At 41.9% G+C, this 26,223-nt stretch overlaps 1 protein-coding gene across 3 annotated transcripts in view; it reads right to left on the reverse strand.

The window, feature by feature from the left end:
* LOC136447882 (polypeptide N-acetylgalactosaminyltransferase 13-like) overlaps positions 1-23,748 on the reverse strand; it is a 52,471-nt gene extending 28,723 nt beyond the window's left edge. For all 3 annotated transcript variants that reach the window (XM_066447003.1, XM_066447002.1, XM_066447004.1), the window contains exon 1: positions 22,820-23,748. In XM_066447003.1, coding sequence (XP_066303100.1) covers positions 22,820-22,988 — 169 coding nt within the window. In that variant the 5' untranslated portion in view covers positions 22,989-23,748. The remainder of the gene's footprint in view (positions 1-22,819) is intronic.
* Positions 23,749-26,223: the final 2,475 nt, after the last annotated feature.

Genomic DNA, 26,223 nt, shown 5'->3' on the forward strand with positions numbered 1-26,223 from the left:
TCTCTCCTCTTGATTAAACCTCCTTGAGTACCCTACTCTCACCTCTCAAATAGAAGTACCCCCTGGAATATAAGTACCCCCCGGAAAAATCTTCAAAATCTAATATAAGTACCCCCTGAAATAAAAGTACCCCCCGGAAAATGTCAAAATTGACAGTCGAGGTAAACTGTGTGCATACAACTGTCCGAGGGAAATAAGATGATAAGCAGGTAGGTTGCATCTATTCAATTATGCCTGAGGACCATACCTATTAAATATAAAGATATTGAACATAAAAACTGTACATAGCTGTGAATTCTTCAAATTATGATGATCTCCCTCGCCACTTCGCAAAATATAACAATAATTCTAAAAAATTGGGCATAGGTTCCCCACTATGACCCCTAACGGTGGGCCAACGGTGCTTTCAAATTCAACAAGTGAAAATGTATACATAATATACATGTATTTTCTACTTGGAACTTGAAGCAAGTGATCAAGGAAAATTGTTGTACATGGATATCATTGTCATCAAGGAGGTTCCTTGTTGTCATTTACTATTACTGACATATAATCAAAATCATCAGATAACTAATTGTACCCAATCATATTTTCTAAAGACATTACCCCCCCAAAAAATGTCCATAAACTTTTGCTCCATAGCGTCGAAAACAAAGTTTTTGTGAGACGCTCGGATTTCGAGTTCCCGCGGTTTAGCCCACAATACTGAACAGAGCCCGACTGTAAAAGTAGCACTGTAGCATCTCAGACCGCACATACTAAGAAGTTAACGATTACATGTTGACAATACAAACCACACTTTGCCGCTAAATTTGGAAAATCTTACTGTTATTCTAAAATACAAACCCTCCTAAAATATAGATGGAATTCTGTTTCTATCGTTGCCCCAAAATATAATATTTTCAGCGCGTTTACGGTATCATTTTAAAGATCGTCATACGCACTATGAAATATGCCGCTAGTTTTACTGTCACCACACCGCCATGTTTTGATGGTGCCACCGCCATGTTTCGATGGCGAAACCAGTTGTTGTTTACCAACAAATTTCTCGCCGTTCTGAGATTTTGCGGCCTCAAAACACATATCACAAGGGAAGGAAAGTTATAATTGTTGTTTTTACGTGGAATATGTCTTCTGTGAACGAATTATTCTTCCGCCGCGCTGCCGATGGTTACACTGCAATAGCTACACTGCAATAGGACTTGTACCTGTACATTATTCTCATCCCTTACATAAAAGTTGCTACTGGGCCTATTTTCAAAGTCTAATAAAAGTACCCCCGGAATAAAATCACCTATATTTTTTATTAAAAAATTCACAGGTGAGTTATTAATGATGTACATGTATGATAATCATAAAATATATGCAATAGTCTATGTCATTGTCCAGTTTTTATCTCACTGTCACAACATTGTTTATTCTATAATCATTGTTGCAAAGTAAAGAATCTTTAAATCCCAGCTTATTATTAGTAAAGTGGCTCCATCTCCACTTCTGTAATTTTTAATTTTGCCCCCAAAAAAGCACTAGCAACATTTCGCCCATAAAATGCACAGCAACTCAAACACTGCCCTCTACCAGTAGTTGCCGGTACTGCAGATTACACGTCATTACTCTCGCGTAATCACGCGATATTCAGCGAGAGTCGATGAATTCAACATGGTGGACAAGAGCCGAGCGCTAAGCCGCGCTCTCTTTCCGACGAATTTTGCGTTCCAGGCACAATAAAACAGGTTGACTATGGATGCAAACGAGTGAAAAAGTATCGGTAACTTTATTAACTTGTTTAGTTGGGGGTCGATTTATATGTTTGGTTTGAAAATTTACGAGACTGAGAGAGAGTGTGTGTGCACACCACACGGGTGTGTGAGCTTCCTTAGTCCAATTATTTTCTACTTCGTCCAAGTAATTGCCGCAAAATTGATTTCTCCGGCCCAAAATTTAGGTAGCGCATCGCGCAACCTGGGTTAAGAGATAAGTTGCGCCAACCAAAATATTGTTGCGCTGCGCAAGTGCTCAACCGGGTATTTCGCACCCTGTGGTGGTCATCGAATTTCTTTCCTGTGCACTCGACTACTCGACACATAATTTGTTCATTGTGCTTTGGTTTACGACGTAAACAGAGACTGTCAAAGATATTTATATGAAAATTGTATTTTAAAACGTCAGTGTGGCATCTTATCTTCCCCCAATAGCAACGTTAACTTTGTAACATCATAGCGAGATCGACCCATATGTTATGAGTGCCGTAAGGATTTCACAAATGCCGGGTCATAGCGGCGGGAAAATCAACGCCGCTAGGCCGAAAAATAGCGATTTACTAGCGAAAATACCGGGGAAACATGGGCAGAAAAACCTAAACTTTTGATTTCAGAGGGATCCCTGGTTAGCAAAGCTCCAATTTTTTCAAAAATAATAAACGTACCGTCTAAAATAAGAATGTACCGGGCGGATTTTGAGGCGAAAAAAAATAAACGTACCGGTACGTTTATTTGAGAGGTGAGAGTAAGCCCAAATATCTCACTTCTTAAATCCTCTCCAAGCATGCTAGCCTCAGGCACAAAACAATTACAGGCAAGGGGTTGGTTACTACACAAGTTAATGCAGTCATCAATGCTTACATATTATCAAGATTGTGGCATTTTGATTGATTGAATTGATTGATATAATGCTACATATTACATCATATGTCTATGGGCCAAATGTTGCTTTCATAGTCAATTGTGATTTCCTTTTTATACTTCCCACACGTACTTCAAAACCCATATAGAAGTGATACTCAAAACATGAATGCACATGTACGTCTGGCAGCTTTCATAAAACTTAGGAATATTTGCAACGGACTTACGAAAATACGAAGCAGCCACTAAAGTTTGCGAAAGGTTACACATTTCTGGGAAAGACCAGGAAGTTGCGTGGGCTCTTGTATATAACAGGATTGGGCAGATATACTGATACTAACAGAGTTTTCCCCGACATCTCCTAAATCAGCCGACATCTGGGCAGAGATGTCGGGAGGCATTTATACATACCGACAGGAAGTACTGCAGGACACCCGTGGAGTTGGAATGCAGTGGTGATACATCGTGATAAATTTTGTTCCAAGCTAAAAGTCTGCGTACAATAGCGCTTTCAATGACATTTGTTAACTGTCTTGTTAGAATCACGAATATATCTTTGATGGCCTGATTTTACCGATCATTACTGTAAGATATGGTTTCCTCTGCAGCTGTGCTCTATCCTTCTGTGTCATAGCCTGACCTTTAACGCACCGTAAAATTACTAATATACTCCTTGGGAAGTTTTGATTAATCCCCTTACTAGAATAAAATATGCTTGGTCATATACACCTTTATCTAAGATTCTAACTTACACATGTTGCAATATTGACAGTCCTATTATTTTCCACTTACTAATAGATGAATTATGGCGCTTTTGCATTAATTATGCAAATTAGGAATTTATTTGCATAAATGGTATCTGTTGCTGCTCCACTTGCCATAAACTACATCTGTTACATGTATTTGAGTCTTATAATGGAAAACACTGCAAATATAGATTTTCTTCATTAGTTATGCAAATCAAGTCCCAATTAGCATAATTTGCACTTCATTGTGTACATCTCTATCTAAGCTACCTGCATACTAAATATCATGGAAATCCGTCTTTCCTTTGTTCATTTAAACAATTGCAAGAGACTATCAAACTTTCTCGATGAAAATGACAGTCTAAAACCAAACCAGACAGGATTCTGGAAAAACTACAGAACTTCACACAACATATTTCTACTGAAAACCTTAATCTCTAAATAATAATATTTACTTAGTCAAGAAAACAGCTGTTTGCTTGCTTTGAATACCTCTCAAATGCTTTTGACTCCATTTGGCACGGAGGTCTGCTATACAAACTTTTATCAACAGGTATATCTGGAAGATTCTTTGATGTAATGAAAAACCTATACAACTTATCCAAAGCCAGTGTCAAAACAAATCGAGGTCTGAGTGAAACTTTCCCTGTCGAAATCGGAGTCAGACAAGGCTGTGCCTTAAGTCCTTCACTATTCAATCTGTACATCAGCGATCTAGCAACTAAATACAGGAGATCTAGATTCCCCCTTACTTAAAGGAAGCCACAAGGTATGGTCGGGAATCCTACTATGCTATGCTAAATATACCAACAAGAGTCTTAGGACCCAAAATCTCCATGAAACTTTTTTTTATTTAACCAGTTCCCCCCATTCTGTATCGCTCAATGGTATGACCCCCAGCCACCTGTCGGGGAGGCTTAGGAGAAGTGACCCACTTTCGCTATTAATAGCTACTAACAGCTGTTAGTAGTGCCACAATATACAATGGCCAACACTACAAATATAGATTTTCATATTACTTAGGCAAATTAAGTACAATTTGCATAATTTGCACTTCATTGTATGCATCCCTCTCTAAGCTACCTGCCAAGTAAATAACATGAAAATCTGTCGCGCCTTTCTTCAGTTATCCCCCTTAGAAGATTTTGACAAATACGCCATTGCAGTTCCAGTGACACATACCAGGGGGCCCAAAATCGACCTTGACCTTTCTCCTCCTGACACCAACCCACGTACCAAATATCATTACAATTCATTTACACGTTCTCCAGTTATGCTCATTTTACGCATCCGGTGACACATACATACACACACGGTGACACAAACATACACACACACGCAAACACAATAACTTTGCATGATTTGCACTTCAGTGTGTACATCTCTGTCCAACCTACCTGCGTACCAAATAACATGACGATCTGTCAATCCTCTCTTCAGTTCTTCTACATTGAAGATTTTTACAAATACGCCATTGCAGTTCCAGTCACACATGCCAGGGGGCCCAAAATCGACCTTGACCTTCGTCCTCTTAACACCCACGCACATAACAAAAATCATTACAATCCATGTACAGGTTCTACAGTTATGGTGACTTTAAGCATCCGGTGACACATACATACAGTTCCCCCCATTCTATATCGCTCAATGGTATGACCGCCATGGCCACCTGTCGCTGGGGGCCGCCCCTCCCCCGCAGAATAAGGGACCCACTTTCGCTATAAATAGCAACTAACATCTGTTAGTAGTGCCACAAGATTTTCCTCATTACTTATGCAAATTAAGTCCAATTTGCATCATTTGCACTTCATTTTATACAACCCTCTCTATGCTACCTGCATAGTAAATAACATGAAAATCTGTCGCTCCTTTCTTCAGTTATTCTCCTTCGAAGATTTTGACAAATACGCCATTACAGTTCCAGTACCAACACGTTCTATATTTATGCTGATTTTATGCATCCGGTGACACATACATATACACACGGTGACACAAACATACACACACGCGCACACACACGCAAATACACTAACTTTGCATGATTTGCACTTCAGTGTGTACATCTCTGTCCAACCTACCTGCGTACCAAATAACATGAAAATCTGTTGTTCCTTTCTTCAGTTATACCCCTTTAGAGTATTTTTACAAATAGGCCATTGTAGTTCCAGGGACACAAACCAGGGGGCTAAAAATCGACCTTGACCATTCTCCTCCCAGCGCATACCCACATAGCAAATATCATTACAATCCATCTACACGTTCTACAGTAATATGCTGACTTTAAGCATCCAGCGACACACATGCAAACGATTTACCTCCTTACTTATGCAAATTCGGTCTCATTTGAATAGTTTGCACTTAAGTGTGTACATCTTGGTCTAACCTACCTGTGTACAAAATAACATGACGATCTGTCAATCCTCTCTTCAGTTCTTCTACATTGAAGATTTTTACAAATACGCCATTGCAGTTCCAGTCACACATGCCAGGGGGCCCAAAATCGACCTTGACCTTCCTCCTCTTTACACCCACCTACATACCAAAAATCATTACAATCCATGTACAGGTTCTACAGTTATGGTGACTTTAAGCATCCGGTGACACATACATACACACAAACACCAAACGCACGCAAAACAGTATCTCCATGAAAAAGCCTTTCTTCATGGAGATAAAAAGTATAGTCTCCATCAAAATTACATTAACCCGTTATAATTCACCGCTATATTATCAATTTGAAACGGTGACCTCGGTTGACCTCTACTGCGTCGTGACCCCGCATGACGACCGCGTGACGTCAGAGTGCTTGCATTCAGTGGGAGGGCGGATATCAAAGTCGTCAAAGTTTTCATTTTCAACTGGATTCTCTTCAATCTCCATGATCTAAGTCTTCTGAGTTCGGACAACAATGTTTGTGAGGCACGCGGCCGCTAGCAAGTCTTGTTGTTGGTGGTGGTCACGTGGGGCGCTCAGCCCTGTGACGTCACGCGGTCGTCACGCGGGGTCACGAGGCAGTAGAGGTCAACCGAGGTCACCGGCGGCGGCATATGCCGCGATTTTCAAATTAATAATACAGCGGTGAATTATGACGGACTAATGTAATTTCGATGGAGGCTATACTTTTTGGTATATTTAGCATAGCATAGTAGGATTCCCGACCATATCTTTTGGCTTCCTTTAACACAACCAAAGTATCTGGCCTATTCTATATGCATGTATTATTCCCCGCTCTCATAAAATCAGGGTGAAAATATTGGGGTGTCAGGGGTGATGTTGAAATTTATTCTTGCAATTTGTGTTTCTAGCTTTAGCAACTTCAGTTCCCCCTAGGCTTCCCTTTGAGGCAGTTTAAGCAAAAAATTGTATTCTATATCATTAGAATCTGATGGTCAATTTCTTTGTACATCTGTGGTTGAATTTGTACTCATAAAAATGTGCTGTTCTACGAAACAAGCTATGTTTCTGGAGTTATGTACCCCATAAGAATTGACTGAAAAATTGACCCAAGTATGAATCATGTAGTTAAAAGTTAGTTAAAGTCCTCTCCGCACCATGATGGTGCATATGGCGTCGCCCATCTCCGTTTCGGCAGCCCTGGACCACACAACTTTGTGCAAGTCACTACAGCAGGGGGCTAGTCCCCTGGTAGTGGTGTGTGTTTAACTACCATACTCCTTCCCAAATTCTGAGTGCTAAGCAGAGAAAGCAGTATGTACCATTTTTAGAATCTTTGGTATGACCTGGCCGGGGTTCGAACTCATGACCTACCGTATGCACTCTACCCACTAGGCTATTGCACCGTTGTAACCACTACTAAAAATTATACATGTAGCAAACCACATTCCACCAGTTTAAGTGTGTCACTTCTACAGTCAAACATTCCATCAGCTCTGTTCTACAGACCAAACATCCTCCTCACATAACCATCTCTACCCACCATCACCACGGCAACAGAGGCAGGGCACGCCCGTTGTGACAACAGGGGTCCACTAATGTTTGTCCAGACCAATGTACAGTGTTGTATTAAGTTTCAACTCTAATTGTTCCTCTGGGAAATTTTCTGAGGATTGAAGAATCTAACCAAAACCTTACTTCATTGTGTATGGGCTTGCTAATGAGTGAACTCTGAACTGGTTGTCGTAAAGTTAGCAACCAGAACACAACAAAATGATGGAATTTCTGGCAACTAAGCAAAAAAAGACAATTTTGTAGTTTTATATTGTATATTACAGAATAAAATTCAGGTGTATGTATAAATGATTATACAGGCACAAACCGGTAGGTATTGTACACATCAAAAAGATTGTGTCTGGGTCATGTCAAAATAGCAGCACTGATTTTCCCAGTCCCCTGGTTGCCTTGCACAGGTTTGTCCGTACATGTATTTATCATGTGTGGACACCTACATGTACCTCTAATGAAGTATATTATATTGAGCTCTTTAAGCAATATATCAAATAATAGAACAAACACAGATTTGGAAGCTGCACAAAATACAGTCTTGATATCCAATGGCAACATATATTTCTTCACAAAACAAAATCACAGGTCCTTCCCTCCCATATCCATATCAGTTATTGAGATGAATCATGTTCTATACACAAAGACAAATGTCAAAGGTAAACTGAGCTGACAGGCAAATTACATGACCCTGGCATAATTCAGATATATTTGATCCAAATGGCATCAGGCTAGAGTGCACAAGTTCAGGTAATTACTTGTAAGCAAGCAATCAGATTCAGCTAGCAGAAAGTATAGGATTTATGCACTGATTGTGACATTTCCCACTTTTTTATAGCACTTTTGTACCTCTATGCTTTCCTCTCATGATCTTCTTCTAGTTCTGCAGTAATTTTTGTTATATCTGATTCGAAGGACCAACAAGTCTGAGTTGGGTGTGGCTTCGCGAACGGGTTTTCTGCGTGTGAAGAATTTTCGTGCGCGCACACGCATGAAAAATGTGGGCGTGAAAAAAATTCTTCATATCATCATCATCATCATTGTTCATCCGGATTTACTCCGGCGGGATACAGTCAATAAAGTTCCTCCAGTACATATAATATATGTCAGAAAATGTGAAGTGCAAAATCCTTAGGCAGAAAAATGTGTCCCTGTGATACAATCTTTATTTGTAACCCGTATTTTATGTCTGAAAACACCTGATTTCTAGGTCTATTGGGAATAGTTGAAACTTTTAGGCTTGAAACCTGAACATTTGAAAATCACTATGATTTTTCATGAATACATCATGGGTAACTTACTTATATAAGGCTAGGCTTTGCATTGTAAAATGTAACTACTTGGGGCATTTCTCTATTCTATTCTATTAGTACTATTAGCTTAATTTCATCTTTTCTCAAGCAGATTCTTTCACGTGCCAATTTCAAACGTTTTTGCGCTTGAAAATTTAACATTTGAAAATCATTTGAAAATTGAAAGAACAACTTGAAGGTTTTGAACTGTAGAATGCAACCTCAATTCCATTGCAAGTCATCTTATTTTAACTTTAAAGCTTAAAACTCTCAAAAATGTTCTAAATCCCTTAGGAGTCAGCTTATATATTCCCAAGGGACTATAAATTTAAACCCAAAATTAAGGAAACAGATGCAAAATTATATCGTAGGGTAATATTTTTCTGACTAAGGATTTTTTGACACATTTCATGAACCTTATTTTTTCACGCGCACTCGCACAAAACCCCAACCCGTGGCCTCTGTGTCTGCATTCAACATTTGATCCAATGGACCTGACAAATTTCGCAACACATGTACATATGATGTAGGGAAAGCCTTATGCCTGACACTGTAAACATGGCTGCACTGCCAGCACTGCTTCATGAATTTCAGACTGCATCGTAAACCATGAAACTTTCAAAAGCCCAAGGCGCATTACTCTGTGGCATCTTTTGAGGACGCAAGTTTTACGGAGCTTGAAGGAGATGGATCCTGCGTGGACACCTAAGAAGTCTCTGAGTGCTTGTTATCAATGGCAAACGGGCTGTTACCTACACAGCCATTACAATAAGGATCTACGGGGATCTCTGGTAGGAAAGGTCAATCTGTTATCGTGAAGCTAATTTCAAGCATATTGTTACTGAGTACCATTGTTACTGAGTACCATTTTACATATATAACAGCTTCAGTCTTGGTCTATATGTCAAAATAAAATTGATGAAAACTTGCCTTTCTATTGAATCAGCACAATAAAGATTTTACCCAGGTCTTGAATTCTTTATTTCTGTTTCCTGGAATAACGTAACCGTCACTTTCAAGTGGTATATTTCGAGCCGTAGTCATCTTAATTCAGTCCAACATTCAAGAAATGAACTGAATACATCATTATCTGAAACGGAACGTTCTGTTCAAGCTGACATTTACAGTTATTTGTTAACTAGACTATGCAAGCCTATTACAAGGTGATGATGGGCATCGCTCACGGCCAATGAAAATGAAGTTCAACTGTATTCTCCACAATTAATGGGCTTACAGTAGAAATCTGCCAAACATTTAGCTAATAGGCACATCTTGGTCCTGCCAGCAGGGTCCCATAAAACTCCCATACGGTACCGCTGGCAAGCCTGGCACTCACGATGCCAGAATCTGTGATCAATGTTGGGAAATGATGCAGCTCAGGACACTGCCTCTGCTATCAATTGTAAAACTAACAATTACTAATAGCTCTAATGGGGCAGGCAGAATGTGGAGGGCCACTGAGGGCGGATATTGACCTGCTGGCATCCTGGAAAATGAGCGACTCTTCAAAATCAATTATAGCAAGTAAGGAGATATATGACTACAGCTGGGGGGTTGGAAAGAGTCAATGGCCTTCAGGAACTAAAAGTTCAAAAGAGTCATTTTGCAGATACAGATTGATTGGATGCTGTCATTTGAGGAGTTTAGCAAAGCAAAAGAGAGACCCTGGTGCCATAGCAGGACCCAGACCACATCCCAACCCCGGTCTGGGCCGCTTCAGTGAGGGGCCGTGACGGTTCCTCTCTGTGTATAAAGAGAAAACCGGCTCCGGTAGCGCTTTCAAAGTCATTGTCCAGGTGATTATCTACCAATAGAAGCGTGTCTTTCCTCATTCGGAATCGTTTGTACCATTGAGAGTCGTCAAATGTTCCAAGTGCAATGGCCTGCCACCAGTGGCTGCTTCTCTGGTGTTCGCCAATCTCAACGTGCCCCGCTTCCAATACCGCTAGCGCCGCGAGAATGAACGCCGGGTTAAGGTCTCGTTATTGACCGTCCCTGTACATACGCCTCAACCTCCTCCTTTGTTGAGCGCGTAAGCGGCGTCTCCTACGCAGGAAAACGCGAGTGGCAAACATTAGAAACATAACCGCCATTTTGAAATTGCGCGCGAGATGTCAAAGGTCAAGAAAGGTCACTGTGGGTCATGCACAATATCTTGCGCCACGGGTGGCGCACTGCCCTTCCGCCCGTAGGTCTAAAGACAACCGAAATGGTTTCAAACCGGTTCGGATTATTTAAAGCGCGCCAAGTGTAAAGCGAGCCCTACTAACCAACAGATGATTAATCAAATGTTTCTACAACTGTTACAAGCTTGATGAGCTACAAAACAGAGCCACCTCAAAATGTAGGTGTGATAAACAGTAACATTGGATATGTTTCGTGTGTTTGTCGTTTAATATTCATGAAATCATGCGTCAAGCAAATGAAATTTTGGTCTCTCGGGGATTGCCATCTAGTGTGTGTGTGTGTGGGGGGGGGGGGTTAATGAGTTACAACTGATACAAAAGTGGGACAAACTGAAATCCAGACCAGGCATGTTATCATTCAGTAAGGGCAGGAAGAAGGTTAACATGGGAAGTGTATCCTACATCAATTGCTTTATCATTAATTATCTCCATGAAAAAAGGCTTTTTCATGGAGATACTGTTTTGCGTGCGTTTGGTGTTTGTGTGTATGTTTGTGTCACCGGATGCTTAAAGTCACCATAACTGTAGAACCTGTACATGGATTGTAATGATTTTTGTTATGTGCGTGGGTGTTAAGAGGACGAAGGTCAAGGTCGATTTTGGGCCCCCTGGCATGTGTGACTGCAACTGCAATGGCGTATTTGTAAAAATCTTCAATGTAGAAGAACTGAAGAGAGGATTGACAGATCGTCATGTTATTTGGTACGCAGGTAGGTTGGACAGAGATGTACACACTGAAGTGCAAATCATGCAAAGTTATTGTGTTTGCGTGTGTGTGCGCGCGTGTGTATGTTTGTGTCACCGTGTGTGTATGTATGTGTCACCGGATGCATAAAATCAGCATAACTGGAGAACGTGTAGATGAATTGTAATGATATTTGGTATGTGGGTAGGTGTCAGGAGGGGAAAGGTCAAGGTCGATTTTGGGCCCCCTGGTATGTGTCACTGGAACTGCAATGGCGTATTTGTCAAAATCTTCTAAGGGGGATAACTGAAGAAAGGCGCAACAGATTTTCATGTTATTTACTTGGCAGGTAGCTTAGAGAGGGATGCATACAATGAAGTGCAAATTATGCAAATTGGACTAAATTTGCCTAAGTAATGGGAAAATCTATATTTGTAGTGTTGGCCATTGTATATTGTGGCACTACTAACAGCTGTTAGTAGCTATTAATAGCGAAAGTGGGTCACTTCTCCTAAGATCCCCCCCCCCCCGACAGGTGGCCGGGGGTCATAACATTGAGCGATATAGAATGGGGGGGAACTGGTTTAATAAAAAAAAAGTTTCATGGAGATTTTGGGTCCTAAGACTCTTGTTCATTTCCTTGTTTCTCTGTTGAATACTTTGTCAATGCTATTCATCCTGTTTTAGCAAACTACTCACTTATGACTTGTGTTTGTGAAAAAAATTGAATATTCATTGATATAATTCATGATTCACCTTTACACAAATCACCCAGGCTGTCTCAAAGCCAGCACTAAGGCAGAACACCCTCCATTTACCAACAGCAGTAAGATAATACTAAGTATCAAGCTGAAAGACCAAACATTAGCCTGAACTCAATCAAGCTCCTGTAACGGCTTGCCGCCCTGTAACCGCATAGCCGCCCAAGAGAAGGGAGGGGACAGAAATCCCCGGACAGCTGGAGTTTGCGTTATACAGACTAACCAAACATCAGGCAGTCCAAGATGCCTTCCACACCAGCAGACTTCATTACTCCACAAAGGCTCTTTTCATTCCAAGATTATTGATTTCCATCTCCCAATCCACCCCTAAACTCCCCCATCCCTTTCTCCCCATTATCCTAACACAATGCTGATCTGAGAGAGAGAAGTTTGATTTCTTGTTAAAGAGGAATAGGTGACCAAGTGATTTTGAGAGCATGCCTGACAGGGATGTACATGTAGGTATCAGACTCAGCCTCCATAGCAGGACTACATTTTCTCTGATTACCTCCTGAGTCACAATCAATAATACATCAAGGCAAAGTACCATATTCTCCAGCAAAAACTGCTTTGTCTTGAAAATTGATTGCTGAATGAAACTGATATTTGCCTGAGTGCTGGCTGGCCATAATTTGGTTCACCTGGGGCCCACTTTACACTTGCGATGCGAACCGGTTCAATACCGTCTTAGTTGTCTTAAGACCTACGGGTGGAAGCGCAGTGCACCACCTGTGACACAAGATATTACAGTTGCGCGCGATTCAAAATGGCGGTAGAAGAGCCGCTTATTTTCGTCTTGCAGTAGTTCATATTTTATATGTTTGCTACACACGTTTTCTTGCATATGAGGAGAAGGATGAGACGAATGTGAAGGGACGGGCAAGACCCAGGCTTGAACCCGCCGGCGTTCGTCCTCGCCGCACTGGCGGTAGTGAAGCCGGGCACGTTGATCGGGTCATAGGAGACACCAAAGAAGCAACCGCTGGTGGCAGGCCATTGCACTTGAAACATTCGACACAAACGTTTAAGAATGAGGAAAATATGCTTCTATTGCTAGCGCAGGCTTATTAGCATGTCATTATCATAGCGTCGCCGAAGCCAGTTTCTCTCTACACACGGAGAGGAACTGTCACGGACCCCCGCTGAAGCAGAGCAGGCCCGGGTTGGAAGTGGTCTGGGTCACTTCATGGAAAACCGTCATATGACGCTTATTTCCTCTTTAGACTGGGGACGATTAACCGACACAAGCCGGTTAAGTGACTCAGGTCGGTTAAAACAACGCAAGTGTATAGTGGGCCTTACAATACCAACGTAGACCCCGTTCACACTCAAAAAGTTTAATCGCGATTCAGTATAATCGCGATTGAATCAATGCGATCGCGATTGATCTTTTGCGGTCACACTGCTTTTCGCCAAGTGGATTAAACTACGCCATGATCCAAGTACGATTGAAGCACACTACGTTTCACAGAAGTATACTATGTAACGCTTGTTATAGGTCATATGTTGAGGTCAAAGATTAGGCATCGCCTCGCTACAACAACTACAAAATGGCGGGAGCACACCAATTTTTGATGATTTTGTATCTCTGGAGAATGTTCTGTAGCCGTGGAAGGGAAAGCAATCGGCAGGCTATGATCGCGAGAATGCGTGAACGACAATGGCTTTTGTATATACTATATTGGCCTAGCTGTAGTACGATCCCCTGGAAAATGTCCTTATTTCGGTGGCATTTTCCAAGTTTTGCCTGGACCTCCACCTTGCCCCAGATTGCGATTAGGACCATCGTGGCCCCACCTGCCTGAAGTTTAAGTGGTTGTATCCGCCTTGTGGGGCCATGAGACGGAGCGATCTGATGTGCGTGGCATTTGCGAACTATGAGCACAGTACCCGGATGCATGACCTCACACACCCGGAACCAACTGAAATCCCCGGCGATTAATCGTGGTTTAATCGTTTTTTGCGTTGAATTTTCAATAGGATTGGATTGGATTCGATAGGATTAATCCTCCCCAAACTACCTCCGGAGGTGGATACAAACAATTGCGATCGGATCGATTTCAATCGCGATCGGGAGCGTTCACACCGCAAAAATCAATCGCGATCGGATTGATTCAATCGTGATTACGGTATACTTTAATCGCGATTAAACTTTTTAAGTGTGAACGGGGTCATAGTGGGCGGGATGGGGAGTCAGTCAGTAGGACACAGCTCAGCTTGAGTCAACCTGTAACAAATTTAAAGCACTGGACCGGAGGAAGATAGCTAGGGTTAGAATATGCCCTTCCAGTACTTCTACACTTTTACCCTCTCAGCTGTCATTAATTATTGCATACAGGTCACTACTTTGTTCTTTTCACATTTGCAACTCATTTCCTCTGCCATGATCACACAATGCACAAGGGGTTATGGGAAAGAGACAATCCAAGATAAAATGCACATAAAAGTTACCCAGAATATACCAAAAACCATGTGTTTAGGGGGTGTCAATTTACAATTTTTTAGGGGGAGGCCCCCCAGAACCCCCTCCCATGCCCACCCCCCGCGAGCGACTTCGGCGCTCATATAGAGCCACTACGTGGCCTGCCTGTTACTTTTGGATATTAGCCTCCTACTCTAAAATCTTGTGACAAGGCTGGCCTTCAGGCATGAGTTTGAAGTAAACATATCTTTTTACATCATTTGTAGTTCTTGGGAAAATGACAGCGAAGAGACTGGAATTGACTCTATTCGACCAGTTTCGACTTTATTTGTCTTTTTCAAGAATCATCTTCTTACATCAGCAAAGCACAAACAGTGTAATGTCAACTCTCATAATTCCACCAGGTACCCTAAGATAAAATCAATTCAATTCTTTATCAACATATCAATATTGCGGACATGAATGCAGCATCAGTAATTCCCCAGGTACCCACACATCAGCTACCCAGGTGTTCAACACATTCTTGACAAGGTTTTGAATACTGTTTTGTTTAAAAACGTGGGAGTCTTAGGTACAGAGGTATAATTCTTCATTACAAGAGTTTGGTTCTCTAAGTTCTAACTGGACTGTGTGCCAGTTTGCAGCCACTAATAAGAACAGGGATGCGTACCGAAACCCACGTTCAGGTCCAGAACTGCACCCAGAAGTGTCCGGACCTGAACCCATGGCATATTTGAATAATGCCTTAGCGACCCTACTCCGGAAATCCAACCTGGTCCCAAAGTCGCAGGCGTCTTTCGACGTCAACAAGCACCTGATATGACTCACTAAGCCATTTAGGTCTCAGAGGATGGTCTAGTGGTTCATGTGACTTGGTCTAAGACCATCCAGTTCTACCAGTACCGGGGCTGCCGGGACACCCGCTGTGCCCCAGACACGCGTACACCACCATGACCTGCCGAAACAGATTCGCCCACCTTCCTGGTACCTGACAAAGGCGGAGGCCTGAAGTCGCTGATACATGATACGCTGGTCACTCATTTAAAGACCCTACTCTCCGTTGCCGGGCTTCCCCCAGGCAGCTACTCGGGACACAGCTTCCGGCGCGGCGAAGCAACCTACGCTTGGCACTGTGGTGTGGACCCACAACTGATTAAGCTTTTTGGCGACTGGTCCACGGACGCATTTCAGGCCTACCTCAACTGCACCTTCCAACAGAGGCACGACTTCACTCACCTCTTAGCGGACAGAATACAGAATGGCTTTCTGGACCCAGCCACGTAGACTCATGTAGCTCACATACCGAAGTAGCCTACTCTCACCTCTCAAATAGAAGTACCCCCTAGAATAGAAGTAACCCCGGACAAATCTTCAAAATCTAATATAAGTACCCCCTGAAATATAAGTACCCCCCGGAAAATTTCAAAATTGACAGTCAAGGTAAACTGTGTCCATACAACTGTCCGAGGGAAATAAGATAATATTTATGTTTCGCCAACGAAACATATTGTTTTTGTCAGGTTTCTTCTCCTTCTTCTTCTTCTCCTTCTCCTTCTTCTTCTCCTGTCAAATCTTCACATCGCTTCTTGTCGGTCGTCCGTCGACCAAATTAGCTGAAATTTGGTATGCAGGTAGAGTACGTGTATACCCCTAGACCCTTTTTAAATTTTTTTGATATAAGTTTTTAAAATGATTTTATGGAGGTTTTTTGGTCATTTTCAGACAAAAGTCGCACATGATGGCCTCCAGTGCCGTGGTGTTGAAACCTGAGGACCTGAAATTTGGTTTAGTTGTGCATTGGATATTTACCCAAAGGACCCCATTATTTTTTCTGGCATACACTACTTCAAAATGATTTATTTTGCAATTTTTTAAAGGAATTTTTGGTTATTTTCTGTAGGGGGCCAGCAAGAACTAGGTCATACTGTAACATAAGCCTTCCCCTGTCTGGGAGTTAAAACCAAGCAGATGTCAGGGGGTACCTCTACTAATGGTATTACAGAAAGTTATATGTACCTTATGTTACATGGTACGGATGTTATATTTGAGATGTAGGTACCCATAGGAAAGGTGACTACACCTGACAATTACTTATGCTAATGAGGACCTAATTCGCATAATGTATGCATAACGTTGTATGTCCCTTACCGTAAATGCTGCGGATGTCATCTTTGAGATGTAGGTACCTTTAGGACAGGCGAACACACCTGGCCATAAATTATGCTAATGAGGACCTCATTTGCATGATTTATGCGTATACTTGTAATTCCCTTACCGGAAAAGCTGCACATGTCAGATTTGACATGTACGTACCGTTAGCAAAGGTGATCACACCTGGCCATGAATTATGCTAATGAGGACCTCATTTGCATAATTTATGCAGAAACTTCTATTTCCCTTACCGTACAAGCTGCAGATGTCATATTTCAGATGTAGGTAGCTTTAGGAAAGGTGCACACGCCTGGCCATGACATATGCTAATGAGGACCTCACTTGCATAATTTATGCATGATGTTGTATTCCCCTTACTGTAAAAGCTGCAGATGTCATCTTGAACATGTAGGTACATGTAGGAAAGGTGAAAGCACCTGGACATAACTTATGCTCATGAGGACCTCATTTCCATACATTATGCAGAAAGTTGGATTTGCCCAGGAGTTATTTTGGGACAGCCCACTTCTTGCATGAGGAGTATGGGCGAAACATCCTGAATTTGCTCTTAAAGCAAATGACGGCCAGTCTAGTAGGATATATCTATTCAATTATGCCCCAGGACCATACCTATTAAGTACAGTCAAACCTGCCCAAGGCGACCACCCGTCGGACCGAGCAAAAACGGTCGCGATGGACAGGTGGTCGCCACGAAGAGGATTCCACTCACATGTTTCCAGGTCGAGGTTTTCAAATACAGAACGTAAATGGATGGAAAATTATGTGAATTTAGACAGCGCGACCCCCGCCAGGTTCAATTCTCATTGACAGAAAGATCCTACAAAAATTACATTTTCCGTTATCGTTGTAATAATTGTATACCGCTACATCGTGAACAAATTTTCGTCATAATTTTGACTACAAAACAATGGCTACAAATCGATCCCTCGCAGCGCCCTCCCGCATTCACACGTTACATTGAATAATACACACACACACGCACATCATCGAAGTTTTAAGGCCTAAGACAAATCCCTAGAAAACACCTGCTGGCCGCAGCCTTTTTTGGGGCGCCGACCGCTGGATAAAAGGGGCAAAAAGTTTTCGATCTGACAACTGAAGATGAAAACGGATAGCCTGGAATCCAGACCTATTATAGCTCCCGAGTCTCTCTCTCTATTTGCGGAGAGAGACTCGGGAGCTATAATAGGTCTGGATTCCAGGCTAGAAAACGGAACGGTGTGATTTCGTCGCGCCGCCAAGCTCTGTGCGACCGCATCGAAAGGTATTAGTCAGTGCAGCAGAACGCACAGCGTCCAATAAAGGTTTGTGAGATTCATGGAAATAAAAAGAAAATAAGAATATTAATTTTCATACATAACTAGAGTATTCGTAAATGTTCATACACAAAAGCATCGTGTTTTAGAAAGGTCAGCGGTACGCCAAATCCGGGCCGCCCCAAATCCAAGATGGCGTCGGGACCGAGGAACAACATTTCTCGCCCGATGTTTTGCCCGCCGCGAAGTCATTTTTCGGCGGAGTTAAGTAAGACACAGACACATTTTTGTTGAAAATACAAGAAATAGATAGTAATTTCTGTGAAATCTGACTTTTTGACGCCATGCACTACGTATTCGTTCTGAAAATTGAGTTTAAACCGAACTGAGTTTGCGGTAAACTATAAGATTACGATAGGCACAACAACATCACAAACATTTGTCTTTACAATGTTTATAGGGGGAACGTTTTATTAAAACACTTCATGGAGGAATCGATGCTATAACATTGCTATTCCATATATTTTTGTCCTTATTTTTGTCATTCAAAGTCTTGAAAACATTTCCGTGAAATCCGACAGCAAAATGATCCGATGTCACCACACGCTTGAAAATTAGGCGGCCGCCATGGGCAGGGACTGTGCTCTGTGCGGTCCCAATTCGTGGCGGTCGCGGTCGCGTTGGACGGGTGGTCGCCTTGGGCAGGCAGCTTAATGCTTGTGCCTATGGGGAAAATTTTCAGGGCCGAGAAAAAGCGGTCGCCATGGCCAGGTGGTCGCGTTGAAAAGGTGGTCGCCTAGGCAGGTTTGACTGTATATAGATATTGAACAGATTAACTGTACATAGCTTGTTCAAATCAAGATGATCTTCCTCACCACTTCAATGAAATATAATAGTAATGTTGAAAAATTGGGCATAGGTTCCCTGCTATGACCCCTATAAACCGGGGGCCACGGTGCTTTCAAATTCAACAAGTGAAAATGTACATGACACATGCATTTTCTACTTGAAACTTGAAGCAAGTGATCAAAGAAAATTGTTGTACAACACAGTACATCATACATGTAACGTTACATGATATAACATATAACAAAAATCATCAGATAGCTACTTATGTACCTGATCATATTTTCTAAAGACATCACCCAAAAAAGATCAAATATGAACACACTCCCTCCACAGAAAAGGTTTAGGTCTATAAACTTTTGCTCCATAGCGTCGAAAACAAAGCTTTTGTGAGACGCTCGGATTTCGAGTTCCCGCGGTAAAGCCCACAATATTGAACAGAGCTCGACTGTAAAAGTAGCTCAATGTCCTGTCTGCACATACGAGGAAGTTACCGATGTCATGTTAATACTAGAAAACCGCGCTTAACCGCTAAGTTGGGAAAATCTTACGGTAATTTTAAAATATGGAACCCTCTGGAAATAAAAATGGCCTTCAGTGTCTATCGTTGCCCCAAAATATAATATTTTCATGCGTTTACGGTATCATTTTAAAGATCGGTATCCGCGCTATGCAATATGCTGCTAGTTTTACTGTCACTATCACTGATAGCTGCAGAGAGTGGCGGCCATGTTTCGCAATTACCAGCTGTTGTTTACCGAATCATATCGGATATATTTCTGCCGTTTTAGAGGTTTTGTGGCCTCTAAACACATATCACAAGGGAGGTTAAGTTATGATTGTTGTTTTTACGTGTAACATGTCTTCTGTGAACAACTTATTCTTCCGCCGCGCTGCCGATAGTGGGCAGGAATTATTCCCCGTGCACTCTACTCTGCTACACGTTTTTAGATCAGCGTGCTTTGGTTTACGATGTAAATAGAGACTGTTCAAAAATATTTATAAGAAAATTGTACTTAGAAATGTTAGTGTGGCGTCTTATTTTCCCGTTTACTTTGTAGCGAAATCGACCGATATGTTACGAGTGTTGCCAGGATAGTTTTCACAAGGCCGTCGGGGCGGGAAAATCAACGCCGCTAGGCCGAAAAATAGCGAATTACAAGCAAAAATACCGGGTAAATACGGGAAGAACAACCTTAACTTTAGATTTTAGAGAGATTCCTGATTAGCAAAGCCTCCATTTTTCCAAAAAGAATAAACGTACCGTCTAAAATAAGAAAGTACCGGGCGGAATTTTAGGCGAAAAAAAATAAACGTACCGGTACGTTTATTTGAGAGGTGAGAGTACTCGTTCCATCACACAGACTCCCATACAGTTTCTCCACAGTACTATCATACAGACTCTTATCTTAATGTTTAGTAGTTCTGAACTACTAAACGTTAAGATAAGAGTCTGTACTGTTCTTGTTATGTTATTAGTATAGCAGTGACACATGTCGTTCATGTTATCGCTCCTACGCTGAGCGCACCATATCATTGTATAACGTTCCTCAAAGTTAGCAGCGAGCTCTCTCGTTCCCTTCTAGGCGACTCTGTACACGAGTTACTGTAGTGCTTGACATTTCGAGTAAGTAGTTACACTGTCGTTGGCAGTCTACCGACTGCTCCTGCCTCACCGCTCATGCACAATGTTATTTCGAACCCTTCACAGTTCAGTTTCCTGTTAACAGCTTAGTCTCGCGCATCGGCTTTTTGGCGAATGCCCACAAACGCCCACTCTGGCGAAGTCTGCGCTGCACGAATCTAATTTTTTTTGCTCGGAATATGTTCAGGTTGTACTCCCATTAATTGATCATGAGTTTCAAGTCAATCCATCGATCCGATGTTGAATAAAGCAAACTTGAAGATTCTTACCTGGCTTTTTAGCGAATGCCCAGCAAAAAAGGCTTTTTAGCGAATGAAAGTTTGAACATGTTTGAACTTATTCATATATGTTGGAACTATTTGGAAAATAATTGCACAAATATCTCTTTATTTAGAACAATTTTCAAACATCTATGTGATTCTTTCACTGTTCGAACATGTTGGAACAATTTGCATCATTTTTCAAATGGTAGATTTGGGTTATTGCCCCCATAAAAGTAGGTGCTAATCACACTCTATTGTCTGCCTCTGTATATTTTTGGATTTCACGTCTGGACTTTGTCTATACATGGCACCCAGGCCTAATCCCCTATACTTTGAAGGGATGTGTGAATTGCCCTGTTCCCATCCCACTGACACAGTTATACCATGTTGTTATAATGTTGGAACATGAAGGAACAAATGATCAACCTATTTTCCAACAGTTTTCGAAAATGATACAAATAACATGTGCAATGTTAGAAATTTATCTAACATGTTGGAACACAGCAGATACTATTTAGAACATCAAATGAATGTTGGAAATTGTTCTAAACAACTTCACTTATCTCCCTTAGATTGTTGCAAAGGTTTTGCAAATGTTAGAACAAAAGGCAACAAACACCCTCTCGGTAATGTGGAATTGACTCTAAACTGTTCCTACCATACCAAGCCCATACTGCTTCCTTCTCTAGTCATTGAGTGAGAGTGCAGAAAATTCAGTACATTTTGAACAAATGTCCACCCCTTAAAATATGCCATATGTGTATGTCAAACCAGAGTGAAATACATATATCTTCGTGAAAAAAAATCCCCAAAAAAAGGGACAATACATTAATGATCATAAGGGACGGATTACATGAGGAGACAATGCCTTATGCAGTGGTTGGAACGTTTATACCTTGATACCAGTGAGAGTTTTGTAGCTGTTTTAAAGAGCTAGTATGGAGATGTTTCTCGTAGCTGGTATTCCCCCACAGTGATATAGTGATTTACCCCTGAAGTATCCTGCCAACAGTATTTATCATGTCGCACGCTCGTAACAATGTTTCTGCATCAACGCTCGCCTTCTGCCGCTGATAATAAACGAGGCACCTTGCCGTCAGCGCGGGTAGCGGTGCCATAATTTTGTGATTAACTTATGGGTGGGCCACCGGCGTGACATCAACTTATGTCCGCATCTTTTTACATTTACCACTTCTGCTTTGACTACCGAAACAACCCGACACCAAGGAAAGGGCGTGCCTATTAGTATTGTGCTGCGTTGCCGCCATATATCTATGGAACTTGGAAGTAATGATCACAATCTCCACATAGTATAACTTTTCCCTTGTGAAACCAGTGGACTTAGCTCAGCACTTAGCCTAGCACGGTTCATTGTACATACATACATTCGTCACTCAAGTCTACAGTATCTATCCCCAACCAAAGACTGAAGAATGCTGCAGCAATATTTATCATTCAGTAGCAACATGCCACCTCACCCTTGACTGCCCAGACAATTAAATAGACTTCATTGCAGTGAAACAATTACACACGAACAACAATATTGTTGGTAAGTAAACCAGGATTGGCTGCAACTATCATTTTTACACTTCACTATGGTAGATTAGAAAAATCTGCTTTACACCTGCAAATATTATACAATTTTATTACCTCTAAATCTTGTAATAGTATACTGTGAGTATGACAGCATATGATGTATGTGATGTGGTGTGTAAGTTCCATAGATTGATAGATAGATGCGAAAGGTTTGATTGACAGCTGTGAAAGACAAGAACATTTTTTTTTCATTACCACTCTAAAAGCATCATCATCATCATCATCATTTTCACTCTAAAAGCATGACAGCACATGATGGGCATGGGGTAAAGACTAAAGGTGCAGCATGGCCTTTCAATGTCACAGAATGATTGATAGCTAACTGTGGGTTTGATTGACAGGTATGACAGACGAGGTTGAGTACTTACCAACACTGAGGATGCTGTTGATGCCTTTCTTGATGGGTCCTGGTCCAGGTTTCCCTTTTTCACACTGAGTGTCGCACTCTGAGTAATACAGTATCAACATCACGTCCAGCATGAACCACACCATCGACGTGGCCACAATCACTTTACAGTAAGCTAACCTTCGAGCCATCTTTTTCTCTCAGAGTATTGAGATAACCTAAACGAGATGTGAAGTCGGAAACGTGGAGTGAAAGTTTGCGGAGTGAAAGCCCGGGTGTCCCCGTATGAAGAGAAGGGCGGACTCGGTACAACTCACTCTCTCGACACGCTTACGGTACACACGCCTGAGCCTCCACTTCTCAGCGACTGACTTACGGGTGGACGCTTCCAAGACGTCCTACACCGCCCGCACACACAGTAATTTTTGTCTCGTAAAAATGGGATCTCTCAAATCCGGAAGAGAAATTCTGTGCGGCAGGCTGCTAGATTATGTGTTTTGCTAGGATCGAGCCCACACGTCGTTCGGCAAAGGTAGAATAATTCTCTCGCCAGGGGCACAGTTGTCGGTCACCTCCGTTCTGAGCTAGCAGACGCCTCGCAGAGTGCTGGAGCTTCTTTTCAACAGAGCATCCCTTCAAAACAACTTGGCAAACTTGAAGACTCCCGCCCATACACTTACAAAGTTGCGGGCGCACTTCTGGTCGGATTTTCTTGCCCGTTGTTTTCGCTCCGAGATAAAACGTCCTACGAATCGCCAGCGTTAAGGGAACACAGCGAGGAAATCTCTCGCTACGGATCCGCTCTCCTTCCCGCTAAGTTGTTCGCATCTTGCCTGAGTTTAGAAGGGTTTTGTTGGCCCAGCAGAAGAGATTATTTCAGCTTACGTGGCCGGCGGGTGAACTCCTCCAACTTGCAGACAGGAAACAAGATGGCGGAAATCTCATTAACATATATACCGGCATCCTCTCTTACCATTCAAAAAGAATTCGCGCGAAATTTCCACGTGGGATTAATTACAGGTTTGCGTAGCGTAGGATCCGCCGGGTTGTGTGTTGGCCGCCATCTTGAATTGTGACGACACGGATCGCCATTTTGTATTTTCAGCCAATGATATTTGATTTCGTCACTATGGCGCCAGGCATTTCTCTTACTTATTGACAGCGTCGCTTTTGCTTATTCATTGCATCATCTACTGAATATTCAACTTGATATCATTATTATGTTTCGCCAACGAAACATATTGTTTTTATGTTTAGCCATACCTAGTATGGCTCAACATATTGTTTTTGTTCACGTTCTTCTTCTTCTCCTTCTTCTGCCAAATCTTCAAATTGATTCAACTCTGCCATTTTTTAATCAACCGACCTGAAATTTGGCATGGAGGTAAATAAGGCAAATACCCTCATGCGATTTTTTCATTTTTTTGAAACAGACCTGAAAATCATTTTTATGTAGTTTTTTTTTTGCATTTTTAGGCAAAAATTATATTTTGGTCTCCTGTGGCCAGGTTTTACAAGCAAATGGCCTGACTTCGGTACAAGGGCGCCTTGAACATGTCCCTACAGGATTTCAATCACAATTTTGGTATACATCACTTCGAAATGCTTCATTTCGGGGAATTTTGGACCCATTTTCAGACCAAAAACAGGCCAAAAGTGGTATCCCCGTTCCATGTTCTATTTGCTGCTGGCCAAGAAATCCATGTTCTATCTAAGGATCCCCGCGTTCTATTTGCTACTGGCCAAAGAACATGTGTTCTATTTATGTTACCTGAGGTCATATTGCTGGAACACACGCAAGCCTTTGCAGTAAGAAGCTCTTGGGGTCTCGCAGAACTTGTAGAGAGAATTTTTTTGCACGGGTGATTTTGGAACAGTCAATTTATGCATCGGGAGGGAGATTAGCGAAGTATGATGCTCTCGCAAATGTTAATATTTGCAGTTAATATTTCGATTCGCCCAGGTGTTATTTTGGGACATCCCACTTCTTGCATGGGGAGGAGTATGGCTAAACATGCAGTATTTACTCAGGGGCAAATGACGGCCTTTCTAGTTTGTCAGGTTTCTTCTCCTCCTTCTCCTCCTGTCAAATCTTCAAATCGCTTCTCCTCGGTCGTCCGTTGACCTAATTGGCTGAAATTTGGTATGCAGGTAGAGTAAGTTTATACCCCTAGACGCTTTTTTCATTTTTGTAATATAAGTTTTAAAAATGATTTTATGGAGGTTTTTTGGTCATTTTCAGACAAAAGTCGCACATTATGGCCTCCAGTGCCGTGGTGTTGAAACCGAAGGACCTGAAATTCGGTTTAGTTGTGCATTGGATATATACCCAAAGGACCTCAGTATTTTTTTGGGCACACGCTACTTCAAAATGATTTATTTTGCGATTTTTCAATGGAATTTTTGGTTATTTTGTGTCTCCCGCGGCGCAGGCGGCGTTCCAGAGCGGCAAACACGTTCGCTGCACGTGGTACTGTATAAGCGATTGTGTGGTTGGTCAGCTCTGAGCCAATGAGGAAGCTAGTTGTATATACGAGCTCGTTCGGCATGCGGCAACGACTCCTAGATCCTAGCTTCAAATTCAGTAATAAGTTTTGCTTCTCGTCGGTGAAATACAGCGATGTAAATTTTTTTTGAGTAGGAAATATTGCCGTGATGTTTTTGTTCAATATCACACAGTTTCCCAAGGATGGTGGCGGGGGAATTTGTGTCACAGTTTCACGGTTACCGGGTAGCTTGTCACGAAATACGCATCAGAGATTTGCGGTGCGTTTAGAAGAAATTTGTGAAACTTTTGCAAAGACTGAGTTGTGTTACAGTTTCACGGTAGCTTGGGTTACGCCTTCAGTCACCCAGTTACCTAGCCCTATGATAGGGCTAATGCATAAGGCTACAAGTAAAAGAAGCCCTCCAACAGTTGCCGCGGCTACCAGTTTCGGAAACTTTCAACATCTGAATATAAAAAGTACTTAGTACTACACAGAATACTAACTCCAACCAAGGAGATTTTATACATTTTATAGATAAACCTCTTTGCTCCAACTTCCTTGCTCTTGGCAGATGGAATCTCATAAGCATCACACAAGACGGCTTGCAATCGCTGTGCACGTGGATACAAATGAAATAATATTTTGACGGCAGAATTTTTCTTTGTTTGTAGTTTTTCGGTGTTGCATAATTTGGGGGAGGGACGGTGGTCTACGTTTCATGGCAGATCAGATGCCCAATTTGGTAGAAAACGATTATTAAAAAACGCAACTTAGAAACAGTGTCATACGTACAACGCCGAAAAGATATGGAACAACGTAACGCACTGCGGGAACAACGCAAACCAAAGGTCAATGGCCCCTACGTAGTGTAGGAATAAAAAAACATTAACGGGATGCGGCGCTTTTTACTAGCAATGACCTGCAACACTAGAATTGC

Source organism: Branchiostoma lanceolatum, chromosome 13, assembly GCF_035083965.1.
Source record: "Branchiostoma lanceolatum isolate klBraLanc5 chromosome 13, klBraLanc5.hap2, whole genome shotgun sequence".
Lineage (NCBI taxonomy): Eukaryota > Metazoa > Chordata > Leptocardii > Amphioxiformes > Branchiostomatidae > Branchiostoma > Branchiostoma lanceolatum.